The sequence below is a fragment of the Eptatretus burgeri genome, chromosome 11 (assembly GCF_056783735.1).
Source record: "Eptatretus burgeri isolate ZD-2024b chromosome 11, Ebu_testis_v1, whole genome shotgun sequence".
Classification (NCBI taxonomy): Eukaryota; Metazoa; Chordata; class Myxini; order Myxiniformes; family Myxinidae; genus Eptatretus; species Eptatretus burgeri.
Window position 1 is genome coordinate 49,656,855 of NC_140971.1, and position 14,596 is coordinate 49,671,450.

The window sequence follows — 14,596 nt, forward strand, 5'->3', positions numbered from 1 at the left end:
GATAGTGTTGCCCGGATGATGTGCAGTGTTCGGCTTGTGCCAGACATAATGCTTTGAATTTAGACCAACAAATTCAATTTTTGTCTCGTCTGACCACAAAACCTTTCTCGACATGCCTACAGTATGAGTAAGATGCTTTTTCACAAACTCCATGTGAGCTTTTCGATGTGTCTTTTTCAGTAATAGATTCTTTCTTGCTTCCTGTCCATCGAGGCCAGCTTTGTGAAGGGAACGGGATATTGATGATTGATAAAAACTGATCCCCATTTCTGACACAGAGCCTTGCAGATATTCTAAAGTCATTGTTGGACTTACAGTGACATCCTGAACCAGTTTCATGCTTGGCTGGCTGCTAAGTTTTGATGGATGACCTGATCTGGGTAGAGTCTGGGCGGTATGACACATCTTCCACTTCTTAATGATGGATTTCCCTGTACTCATAGATATAATGAGTGACTTTGAAATCTTCTTATAACCCTCTCCTGAAGGGTGCTTCTCCACCACTTTATGTCTGACTTCTTTGGAAAGCTCCTTGGTCTTCATGGTTGCCTTGTTGGTTGAATAAGTGAGTTGCACCTTAAAACTCCTTAGATAAGAAGAGGAGCTGGATTTGTAAGTTAAACCACTGATTACATGCAGGTGCAATCTATTACACTTATTTTTTAACCTTTCAAACAAATAATAATTTGTCCCTGAACTGATTTAGTGTTAATTTGGCAAAAGGGTTTGAATACTTGTGCAACTGAGAATCATCTGATTTTCTCTGTTAATCTAACTTGTCGACATTTTATCTGCATTGTTTAGATTTCGTAGCTTGTGAAGACTATATCTTAAGTTTGATTTGAAAGCATCATGAAATAAGCTCAGGTGGCATCAAAATGTGAAAACTTGGGAGTGGGGGGAGGGGGGGTGAATACCTTTGCAGGCCACAATACAAGGTGGTCCAAAACGATGTGCAACTTTTGAAAGGGCTGCAATAATTTTATTAATGCGACTCTTTTTTTTCTTTTCAGGTCGCCGAACGAACAACTTTGATGTTTCTTATAGATGTCAAACAATTTATCTGTGCCCCAGCAGGCGCTCATTTTCGAAACTTTTGTTGCAACTAAGTCATATGTTTCTACACAAAGGCAGTTTTGTCAGGTCGATCAAAATGCAAGAATTCTACAATACAAAACCATCAAATGAACTTTTCAAAGGTTTGGAGACACTGTAAATGTCAAAGCCCAAATTAAAAGACAGAGTAGTTGAAAACATTCAGTGAGAACACTCGACAAGATCGAGGCTGATGGAGAAGCTTTGCAATCTTCTCCACAAACGTTAACGCACTGATTTTCACAGCTGGTGGGAACATCTCACATTACCATTGGCAGAATCATACACAACGATGTGAAACTGTATCCGCACAAGATACAGTTAGTACAGCACCAGACTGAAAAAATAAAAGGGAGTGGTTCGAATTTTGCACTGCCATGACCCAACATTTCAAATAGGACCAGGATTTTTTGAAGCAACATCTGCTTTAGTGATGAAGCCAACTTCCATCTCAGTGGCCACATGAACAAACAGAACATGTGTTTATGGGAAGAACAACAACTGCACAAAAATAAGAAACAACCGGTTTCTGTCGCAAAAGTAACAGTTCGGTGTGCTATTGGATGTAGCGGTATAATCGGACCTTTCTTATTTGACAATGACGCCGGACAGACAGTGGCAGTCAACAGATATATATATATATATATATATATATATATATATATATATATATATATATATATATATATATATATATATATATATATATATATATATATATATACATACATGGACACACTGCAGTGAAGATTCCTTCTGACACTGAGAAAGAAGAAAGATGTGACTGTGAATTAATTCATCATCAAACGAGAAGGTGCACCACCACCACATACATCTAATGGTGCTTTGGAGTTTTTGAGATGACATTCCACAAGGAACACAAGGAAATTAGATGCAGGTGGAGGCTATTCAGTCCATCATGCCAATGCCACATAAACACCAGAATAAAATTAGAAGACGCAAAATGTTTTTTCTTTTTTAATTACGTGTTTTTTGTAGTGTTTGTATACCCCCCCCCCCCCCCACCCAAGGGGAGCAGAATGAGTTTTGGTAAAATAACACAAAACATCAACCACAACACCCCTTGACGAGACCCCCATCAACAGCGCTCAGTACACGTGCACACAATCACCCATCAATGCTCAAGCTACCGAAAAGTCCTGCCAACATCCCTATAACTTCTCGGTTCCTATCTAATTCCAATTTAAACTTGTTTCATGTTTCTGCTGCCACTACCTTTCCAGGGAGACCATTCCATGCATTAACTACTCATCAACTACTAACATCACTCAGAGATGTGGTATCTCTGAGTAAAAGGCCTTACTACTGCCTAAACTCTCCTCTTCTTTACTCTCAGGCTATGGCTCCTGGTCTACTCTGCTGAATAATTCATCTGCACTTACTTTATTCATACCTTTCATTATATTAAACATCTCTATCACATCTCCTCATAATCGCCTCTTTCTCGTGTATAAAGCCCTGCCTGTCTCCTTCAGCCGCTCCTCATAGCTAAGTCTTGGTCTTGCGAGGCACGGAATCAACCTAGTAGCCCTGTGCTGAACCCTCTCTCTGACAGTTATATCCTTCCTAAGTTGTGGTGACTAAAAGTGCACACAATATTCTAGATGTGGCCCTCACTAAATTCCTGAATAATGTTAACACCACCTCTTTTGATTTATAAATGATCCCCCTCTGAATACAGCCTAAACCCTGATTTGCATTTGCTAAAACCCTATAGCTGCCTGGCAATGTGCTGCCTGCTCACCTCCCATAACTATTACCACCCCCAGATCCTTCTCCTGTGTGACACGCTCCAAAATTACCCCTTGCATCACGTAATCTATATTTTCATTATTCTTTCCCATCCCCAACACTTTATATTTGCTCAGGTTAAATTCCATCTGCCAATGTTTTGCCCAATCTATACAAGTATCAATACTTTCCTGAATCGGATCACCACCCCCTCTGCTATCCACCTCACCTCCAAGCTTTGTGTCATCTACAAACTTGAAAAGCTTACTCTTCACCCCACTATCCAAATCATTGATGTAAATCATGAATAGTGATGGTCCGAGTGCTGATCCCTGAGGTACCCCACTACTTGCATCCTCTGAGCAAGACATCCTCCCACTCACAGCCAATCTTTGCTTCCTATCACGAGGCCAGTTTGCAATCCAATTAGCTCCCTGACCAGCCACTCCACAAGTCCTCACTTTGGCTAATAACCTCCGATGTGGTACCTTATCAAATGCCTTCTTAAAGTCTAGATATACTATGTCCACTGCCTTTCCCTCATCCACCCAATCAGACACTGCTTCATAGAACTCTAAAACTTTTGTTGGACAAGAACTACCTTTGGTAAGCACATGCTGACTACCTTTAATTAGTTTTGTATTTATTTAAATGGTTCCTCATCTGGTCCCTCATTAATGTCTCCAACACCTTCCCCACAACTGAAATCAAAACAACAGGTCTTTCGTTTCCTAATTCTTCTCTGCATCATTTCTTAAATAGTGGTGTTACTTTTGCTACTCTCCAATCCTCCGGTGCCTGTTGAAAACATCCATTAATATATCGCTTACCTGCTCAGCCATTTCTCTAAATACTCTCGGGTGCATAGGATCTGTCCTGGAGGCGTATCATATCTTAGATGTCCAAGCTGTTTCTTTACTTCCACCAATCCGACCTGGATCTTCTGTAAAAGCCCTTCCTCACCTCCTCAATATATATATATATATATATATATATATATATATATATATATATATATATATATATATATATATATATATATATATATATATATACTCTTGGTTATTGGCAATTCTGCTGACTGTTCTTGTTTAAATGTTGAAGCAAAATACCTGTTTAATAAGCCTGCCATCTCACCTTTCTCGCTAACCACTCTCCTGGTGTTGTTCCTCAATGGGCCCACAGTGGTCCTGATTGTAGCCTTCTAATCCTGTCCTCCAGTTACTCTCCTCCTCAAACCATGTCTCAATTACTGTAACTATATCATACTCCTCGCCATCCACTTTGGCTTGAAGCTTTTCCATCTTATTATTTAAACTCTTGTCATTGGTATAGAATATGTTTAACTTTTCCCTTCCTGAAATTATATTTCATTGCCTGGCCTGACTCATCACAATTACATTATCAGTTCCTTCCTTAATAGCTTCCCCACCCTCCGCTAACCAAAAAATTCCTGAATTCCTTCCTCAATTCCCACTGCAAACATTGCTGCCCCCTTTCTATGTACATGCGGTCATCATTCTGGAAACACTCCCTTTGTCCCTGAAATGATTCCAACTGATTTTTAAATGCAAAGCCTTCCTCCTGCCATTGGTTGACGTCTATCGCTCTGCTCATCATTTCTATATAATTTTCTCATCTTGGGAGAGTCCCAGAAAACATTACCTCACACCCCCTTTGCTTTCAGCCGCGAAGCCAACATCCTGAATCTATTTTTCAAAAAAACCTCTGAGTAAACTTTCCCTCAATCATTTGCTCCTAGATGTACCACAACCAACTTTTTCCAATCGTGACCTGATATGATGTCATTTACCCTTCCTTCAATGTCCCTAACTTCTGCTCCTTCAAAACTGCACAGAATTCTTTGTCTACGATCCTTCCTGCTGAATAAAGAATCTACATATTTCATAGTCTCATCACCTTCAAAAACTGTCTCCCAGACCTCATTTCTACCAAACTATTGCTGCACCTTCACCACTTCCTTCACCCGCTGCACCATCACCACTGCCTGCTCCTTGGGGTGATTGACTCAATTCTAGATGTGCAAACAATCCATGGCCTTCCCACACCCCAGATCTGTCTCTTCCTGGCTACTGCCTGTGGGTGTCTCTCAAACCTGAAATCTATGAAAACAACCCATACACATGCACAAGTTGAAAAATACCATTCGATGAGAAATGAGATGCATACCAGCTCCAGTTCTATTAAAAAAAAAAATTGTACACTATGTCGAGGGTCGTGTAAAAGCTAATACACAGAAACATATAACAAGGCAGGAGACAAGAGGGTGGGAGAGGGAAGCACAAAATAGTGGGGAACAAAGACAATAGGACATCTGTGGAAGGGAGAGAGAGAGGGATGGGGCAGGTACATGAGGTAAAGAAGATATCTTCTTTCTACAGGGATTTTCAGGAAGAAAAACAGGGAATTTGAAAGAGGTTGATTTGGGGGTGGATTAACGGGGGTTGAAAGGATCAATATTTTGGATGGGAAAAGAAATGAGATGGTGGTAAACAGCTGTTTTGAAGACCTGGAGGGAGGAGTAGGATTGAATAGAGTGAGGGAGTTTGTTCCAGAGGTGGAAAAAATAAGGAATGAAAGAGTGGAGGTGAGCAGTGATTCTTGATTTTGGTAGTTTCACCAGAAGGGAGTTGCTGAGGAAATAATAGGAGGGACAGATCATAGAGTGTGGGGGTGGGGGCAAGGGCAGAGAGGAGATGGTAGAAGACAGAAAGATCACCAACCTGGCTCTCGTGAGAGAGTGAGTGACCCAAGGACAACTTTATCGTGGGAGATACCAATGATCCTAAGAGCCTTGGTTTCCAGAGCATAAAGTCAAGGTAGGTGTGAGGCAGGAGTGCCACTCCAGAGAAGGGAGCAGTACTCCATTAGACTGTGGATGAAAGCTTTGTAAATGGTTAGAAGCTCAGGTGTATTAAGGAAGGACTTTGCACGGCATAGGATGCCCAGTCATCGACTGGCCTTGGAGGCCAGCTTGGCGATGTGGCTTTCCCAGGAAAGATCGTGACAGATAGTGAGACCCAAAAGCATGAATGAAAGGACTTCTTGAAGAGGATTGTTGAGAAAGTAGATGGAGGGGGTTTCCATGTGGTCCTTTCGGAGAAACATAGTTCGGGTGTGAGATTTGTCAGGATTGAAAGACAGGATTTATTCCAAGTGTTTGACCAGCTTGTGGGTTTATCCAGGTCTGCAGAGTGTGAAGAGGCTGCTGCCTGCCGATCAGAGGGAAGGGAGATTGTCCAGCAGAGGGTGGAGTCATCAGCAAAGAGATATTAGTCATCGGAAACATCAGTGTCCGTGTGGCACCTGTCATCCAGAAGTTCCGTGCTTGGATTGAGAACTTCATCAACTACTAATGATATCGCTCCTTATTGCTTGATGAATCATTTTTTCGCTATAACAAACAAAAATGTAACTAATCATGTTTATCTTTGGAGAACAAGCAAACAAAATCGACCAAAACAAAAAAAAATTGCAGTTAAATAAAGAGTTGCACATAATTTTGGGCCACCATGTACGTACACACACACACACACACACGATGTTGCTCTGCGTGTCATGCGGATTCGCTCAATGCTGTACGATTCTCCCATACCTCTCCCAATGGCTGCACACGTTAGGGTCGTCTGGATTAAGTGCCACCACCGAAGTCATCAGCGCAAAGCCAAGGGAAAGAGAGAGACAAGAAGACCCCCACTGGAAGCTTGATAGAGACATGGTGGATGGAGGCACTGCTCTGCAGACCTGAAACAGATGATACCAAACAAATTAATCATCCTGAATGTGTCGATGCAGTGGCAAAACTCGCAGCAACTACAAAGGCATCGCTACCAGGGTAGCAATTTGGTGACAGTAAACAATGGAGTGGAAATCTCGGCCCTTCACCCCGCGGCCGTTAATGCAGCACGCTGCACTGTGATTGCATCTCGGCTCTGAAAATACTCCATTAAGTGCAGCTCACATCAATAGTATTTAAGGTAAAATGGTGCCGAGAGCAGGGAGAGCTTGAGGGTGCCGACTTCAAACTAGCAAAAGCCCGTTGATCGATACAAACAAAAATTGCACTGTTTGCTCAAGGCAGGAGAATGGGAAGGCTGGAGATTTAAGTTCAGTCGTGTTGCGGGATTTAAATTCTGGAAGCGAGGTTCCATAACTGAAAGTCAAATGTTTCAGTGGCTTGTTCGTGGGAATCGTTGAAAGTGTAGTGGATGGTGGTGCAGAGTCGTACGATGGTGGTGCAAACAAGGTTGTAAAACGTCACTAAACATTGTATGAATCTCATGGTATACATCACAATGGCATAATATATCTGCAGGCCCAATCTTCCACTCTTCCGCTCCATCAGATGCATCACCGAACATAACCCTGTCCACAAATATTGACTGTGCAGTGGAGGGCCGAGTGCAATGCCATCACCTTTCAGCCCAAAATGCGAATACATATGGCTAACAGCCTGGTGGCCATTAATCCTGAGGCTGTGGCAGACGGAAAACAAACCTTCAACAGCCTGTCGTGTCACCTGCTACATCGTGAAAGCGTCCGCTGTGAGAAATTCCTTAGTAAAGAGTCTGCTTCATGTGTCACTGAGTCGCAACATGGCATTTTTTCCAAACATGAGCGCGCGCACGCATGCACGCACGCACGCACACACACACACATACACGCACACACACACACACACACACACACACACACACACACACACACACACACACACACACACACACAAACAAACACACAAACACACACACAAACAAAAACACACACACAAACAAACACACACATACAAGCACACACACACAAACAAACACACACAAACAAACACACACACAAACACACACACACACAAACACACACAAAACAAACACACACACAAACACACACACAGAACACACACACAAAACAAACACACACACAAACACACAAACACACACACACAAACACACACACAAACACACACACAAACACAAAAACACACACAAACAAACACACACACAAACACACAAACACACACAAACAAACATACACAAACAAACACACACACAAACACACACACAAACACACAAACACACACACACACAAACACACACACAAACACACACACAAACAAACACACAAACAAACACACACCACACACACAAACACACACACACACACACACACACACACACACAAACAAACACACATATACACACAAAAATACACAAACACACATATACACACACCAAAGTGTGGAATATTTCATCATCGATTAGTCTGAATCATGATTAATAAAAGCAAATCGTTTTTTTCCTGTTGTTGATACAATGGCAGAACTTCACTTGTTCAGTCCGGCAAAAATATCATCATCATGGTCATTCAGGTGCCAAGTAAAGGTCAAAAGGGGTCATGTGGTGCACATCTGTGTACAAGTTGTTTACCACAAGTACACTGCTTCCCTGCATCACGAAAACGTTAAACTAATGTTATACGTGGATTTCAAAAACAGGGAAAACTACAAGGGCACTCGGTGGAGTGTATACCTCCTCCACCCATATCCGGATCTGGATTCGGATCTTCACCAAAATCGAATCAATTCGTCCTTGTCATGCACCCAAGGTGTCCACAATGTTTCGTCCGAATCAATCTCCAACTTTTTGACATATCGTGATATATATCGTTTTTGTCCCCATCACTCGATGATGAAGAATCATTCAAAAAATTCTAGTAGTCGGATCCAGATACGAATTTTCACCAAAATCTAATCAGTTCGTCCTTGTCACACATCGAAACTGTCCACAAAATTTCATCCGGATCCATTGACAACATTGTGAGATATCCTGTACACAGACAAACAAACAGACAGCACACAGGGGTGAAAACAACCTCCTTTACCTTCGGTGGGCACAGGTAATAATCAGTTTTGTACAGTTGAGTATTTAAAATGCGCGACTTAAGTGACAGGTCATGTGATCTAATATGTATATCAGATTCAAAAACATTTAAACACAAGTGGTGCCAGGCACAACAAATCCCGCCCATTTAAGGCATAAAGTTATTTTGGGGATCAAATTTAAATTTGATACATCCATAACCCCGATCTTCACAAATATGCATTTTTCACTATAAGATTGTTAGGATTATAAGTCACAAATAGAAGAAGGTTCACTATAAGCTTAGTTTAAAGTAAATCGGATCATTTTTGACGAATTTATGAGCGAAAAACGATTTTGACCTTTCCGTGACCTGACCTTGACCTTTGACCTAATTGGACCCAAAAATTAATGTGCTCGTCTGAGGTTCATTACCCACCTGTGGATACAATTTGACAGTGTTCAAGCCAGCCGTTTTCCCGTAAAGTTGTATTTTCGTAACCATGTTTTAGTTTTAATGGAAAATTTGTAATTTTGACCGAAGACCATGACCCCCAAAACTTCGGACCCTACCGATCTTCACAAATATGCATTTTTCACTATAGGAATGGGTAGGATTATGTGACAAATAGAAGAAGGTTCACTATAAGCTTAGTTTGAAGTAAATCAGATCATTTTTGACGAAGTTACGAGTGAAAAACGATTTTGACCTTTTTGTGACCTGACCTTGACCTTTGACCTAATTGGACCCAAAAGTTAATGTGCTCGTCCGAGGTTCATTACCCACCTGTGGATACAATTTGACAGTGTTCGAGCCAGCCGTTTTCCCGTAAAGTTGTATTTTCGTAACCATGTTTTAGTTTTCATGGAAAATTTGTAATTTTGACCGAAGACCATGACCCCCAAAACTTCAGACCCTACCGATCTTCACAAATATGCATTTTTCACTATAGGAATGGGTAGGATTATAAGTGACAAATAGAATAAGGTTCACTTTAAGCTTAGTTTGAAGTAAATCAGATCATTTTTGACGAAGTTACGAGTGAAAAACGATTTTGATCTTTTTGTGACCTTGACCTTGACCTTTGATCTAATTGGTCCCAAAAGTTAATGGGGTCGTCCAAGGTTCATTGCCCACCTGTGGATTAAATTTGATAGTGTTTGCTAAAGCCGTTTTGCCGTAAAGTTGCTAACAGACAGACAGACAAACAAACAGACAAACAAACTGGACGATTACAATATCCTGCTCCCTCCCTCCGGGATAATAAATTTGCATATTCAGTGATGTGTGGAGAAGGAGGTTGGTGAGAAGCTCCTGGTTACTTGAATTTTAAAAGTCTTTCAATTAATTGTTACCTTCGCATTCTGTGAAAGGTTATGTATTGGTCGCTGTGTATTTATTTATTTATTTATTTGTGAATGTGTGTGTGTTTGTTTGTTATTCGCATAACTCAGAAAGTATTAAACCAAATCGCTTGAAATTTGGTGGGATGATGGGTTATTATCCAAGGAACATTTGATTAGATTTTGGGAGCGATCGGGTCAAAGGTCAAGGTCACAGAAAGGTCAAATTCGTATTTTTACCATAGCGCGGTCAATTTTGATGTAATTGGCATGCAACCAATGCCAAAATGTTCAGAATTCATTGCCCAATCTTGTGATGGGTGACATGAGACAATTACGTCATTACCCTTGTTAGCGGTTGGGGGTCAAAGGTCAGTGGGGTCACGACCTTTCAAAATATGCGGTTTTTGTCATAACACGGTCAAATCAAAACCGATTTGCATGAAACCAACACCAAAATGTTCACTGTTCTGTACCCCCCACTCTCATTCCAAGAACAAAAAAGTAGCGGAGGCGAAGGTATGCGCTCTACCGAGTGCCCATTCTAGTTTAACATGGAACATGTGAACCCCATATTGTAGAACAGATCAGCAAACGTTAGTGGGTCAACAACACAAGCAACAGGACATTGTTGAAACTTGAGATATGTTAGACATTGAAGAGTTAATTTCCAAAACACAATGCAGGATGATTGTGTGTGTGTGTATGTGTATGTGTATGTGTATATGTATGTGTATGTGTATGTGTGTGCCTACTCAAACTTTTAACTGAAACAAATAATTGACTCAACGTTTCAGTTTGCAACACATACTAAGACGTGCCTCCGCTAACCTTTCCCAAGAGTGATATGTGATCCATCACAACCCCCCTGTAAACCTAAAGGTGGGAGTGGGCCAATCTGGACAACCAATAAATGAACGTGTCACGGCACTCCACTCGTGAATTTGACTGTTAGCACGTTTAAAAACCATTAGCAAATGAAGAAATCAAAAGAAGCAATCGATGAAATCCAATCATAAACCAATAACTCAAAATGTTCAGAAATTATCAAAGGAGAATCGATGACTCTCATCAAAGATAAACACTATTTGCTGTAATCCCATATGCCATCAGATAAATGTAATTGCAGTTTTTGCAGCATCAGTGAGGTGTGCACAAGACAGTGTGTGGCAGAGAGGCTAGGAGGTGGGGTGAATCCAAATGGGGAAGGGGGGGTGGGAGGGTGGGGGAAGGGGTTGGAATATATTTGATTTGATGAACAAACTGGGTGACCTGTTACAGATAATTCCCATTCAATGGCAGGGCATCCCTGGTGAATTTCTGGAAGAGTGGTTCAAGCGCTAACGGCAACTCTACTACCTCCTGCATAATTGATATGATCATTTCCTCAGCATGCCTTCAGAATTCATCTTCTGGTTCTGTTCGGGGTCAAACCTGAAATCCTAATCTTATCCCATGGGATAGCATGGCCTGCCTTGAGGCCATGTTTGGCAACAGTAGAACTATTAGGATAGTTGCCCTCAAAGGCCTTGCAATGCTTTGGCCTAAGGTAGTCTGTCTCTCCCCCATATTCGGTCCCACAACCACAGGGCATGAGATACACCACCCCTGCCCTGCCTTGTCCTTCATCAGTAGCTTGGCTTTGACCCTTAAAAATGCTCGCCTGATGGTGAATTCAGGTTTGAAGTTTCCCCTCACTCCCGCTGCATTAAACACTATGCCGATTCTCTGCGATACATCAGGTACAACAGGCAGAACAGAAAAACTTGTTGGTTGTTCTTGCGGTCCTTGCACCCTGTTATGCAAGCCAGCCAGGATCGCTTTCCTTTTCAGTCGCAAGTTGTCTAGGTAACCATTTGCCTTCGATATCCTCCAAAGATGTTCCACCTCTCTCCTCTTGTCTTTGGTTGTAGATGGTAAACCACATGCTCTTTTCAAGAGGGTGTGCACCACAGCTCTTTTGTGCTCCATAGGATGGCAGGAGCAAAGTCGAGGTAGCAGTCGGTGTGCTTGGGCTTTCTGTAAACCTTGTTGTATCGTGCTCCTTTGGTTTCCCTTGTCACGAGAGTATTCAGAAAGAAGAGGGCTCTTCGCCCAAAATGATAAGAAATTGGCAGATCAACTGAAACTAGGAAAGCAGTACTTGGAGGACATCCGATTGGAGTTTGGTCTTGCACAAATGGGCCAAATGCACATTTGTACAAGGAAAAACAAAAAGAACAAACAACATCTCAATCGATGAAAGTACAATACAGGAACTAGAAAACGAAGAATCCTACAAATACCTCGGACTAGAATAAGGCCCCCAGGTACAACACAAAAAAATGTGTGAAATAATCAGCAGAGTACCTTTGCAGAACAAGACCAATTCTGAAGTCATCCCTCTCTCCAAGAAACAAAACCAAAGCTATAAACCAACTTTCAGTGGGGCATGCATAGAGGAGGAAATAAAACAGCAGCCACATGTGATCTGACCTCGTTTTTGATGGTGTCCGAGCATTCCATGATTGTAGGCTCGACCAGGGACCATGATGTTGTTTAGAATGCCGTAGGGAGTGATGGTGAAGTGCCTTTCTGTAGTTGGCTCATTTGTGCATCCGAAAGTTGTGTACTCAACAAGTTAATTTCCTATCTGTCCCAAAGGGTGTTAACATCTTGGAAGGGGGCCGTATCACACCTTGTTTCACCTACCAATGCGCCATACTTCTGTTGATGTCACTTCCCCACCGATGGTCTGGACATGTTATCTGCAAACGTGCATGCTCTCAATTGTACTCAACCAAACAACTCACTTGGTAGTCTCACAGTGATTATATGAGAACTATTTTAACTGGCTGGCATTCTTTGTAAGGCGATGAGGACAAGCCGATATGTGCAAATGAAGGCATGTCAAAGTATTTACTTGGAATCATTGGTGAAAGCCATGGACAGGACTTTGCGAAGCAATACCGTCGGGACAGCATACTTGTGGAACTGACTGAAGTGACCAAGACACATCTACGTTTCAACGACCGCTGCTTGGAACATATCTGCCAATCGCTTTGCTGATAATTCCACCCTTTGCCATATCATTTCTCATCCTTAATACAGGCAATTAGCAGCCTGTTCCCTCTCTGCATACCTTGAAAGAATCAGGAGCTTATCAAACAGTAGATTATGTGTTTCATCCCTGAAAAATCCTTCACACTCACTCTGTTTCTTGGAAACGATGGTCTGGAAAACCCTCCCATCAACTACATAAACAAACCACTTGAAGAGGTTAAGTAATTCAAATTCCTCGGACATTTAAAACATCCAACAACCTACAAGGCTTTCATTCTCAGTTTGATTGAGTACTGTTCTTCTCTTTAGGGGGGTGGAGGGGGGGGGTTGCTCCTGCCACACTCCTCGCCCTTCTTAATGGTGTGGAAAACAATTCCCTCAAATTCAGTGAGATCCCCCACAACAAAGTGAAGTGTCCAGGGTGTTACTCTGACAATGCAGAGTGGTTGGTGGCCTTTGTATTCCACCACCTCCTTTTTGGTCTTGCACATCCTCTGCCCTATATTGGCTGTCCCTTCCACATTTCTGCATCATGCACATGTTCTGCCAGTATCGCTCTTTTGGTTAAACTCCCAAGATCCAGGCTCACTACTCACCTCCACTCAATTTCCTTTTTTTCTCTTGACCTTGGAACAAACTTCCAGTCTGTTCAGACTCATTATTCCCTGCAGGGCTTCAAGACAGCTGTTCACTAATACCTCGTCATCGCCAATGCACACTCCGAATGCTTCGACCCCAAACTACCCTTTTCTCAAGCACTGACTTTTTCCAGGTTATTGCAATTTCTTCCCCCCGCTCCTCTTTTCGTTTGTTAGTTGTCGATTGGTTTGGTCCTTTTATGTTTCATCCCCATGTTCCCCTTCCTTTTCTTGCTGTGCTTCATTCAGATTGCGTGCAACTTGTTCACCCCCATGTGTCATCCCCCTCCCCTTTATCTAACTCTCACTTCAACAATGCCGTTGGTGCTTCCCCATTTCTATTTTTGTTCACTTCCATTCTGAAACGAGCCTCGATCATGTATTTGAAAAAAAGACAAAGTTGACTCCTTCAACATGGTGAAACTTACTTACAAATTAATGTCCCTTATCTATTGCTGAAAAGAACTGTGTGTGTGTGTGTGTGTGTGTGTGTGTGTGTGTGTGTGTGTGTGTGTGTGTGTGTGTGTGTGTGTGTGTGTGTGTGTGTGTGTGTGTGTGTGTGTGTGTGTGTGTGTGTGTGTGTGTGTGTGTGTGTGTGTGTGTGTGTGTGTGTGTGTGTGTGTGTGTGTGTGTGGTGTTAAAAGGTTCCTGCGATTTACTTTTAAATATTTTTTTCAGAGTTGTAAAACATTGTGTCCATTTCATTATCGTCATCAAAAAAAAAAAATCATTTTAGCAGGACTTGGAGCTTATTGTATTGATTCCAATGATACCATTTTAATTATTCTTCTGCAGCAGAAAACCTTCAGAAATAATTGTGACATATGGAAGGAGCACATAAAATTATATACA

At 41.8% G+C, this 14,596-nt stretch overlaps 1 protein-coding gene across 5 annotated transcripts in view; it reads right to left on the bottom strand.

The window, feature by feature from the left end:
* MEGF10 (multiple EGF like domains 10) overlaps positions 1-14,596 on the bottom strand; it is a 425,111-nt gene that overhangs the window by 209,687 nt on the left and 200,828 nt on the right. For all 5 annotated transcript variants that reach the window (XM_085846391.1, XM_085846390.1, XM_085846392.1 and 2 more), the window contains one exon: positions 6,464-6,612. In XM_085846391.1, the coding sequence (XP_085702517.1) occupies positions 6,464-6,585 (122 nt within the window). In that variant the 5' untranslated portion in view covers positions 6,586-6,612. The remainder of the gene's footprint in view (positions 1-6,463; positions 6,613-14,596) is intronic.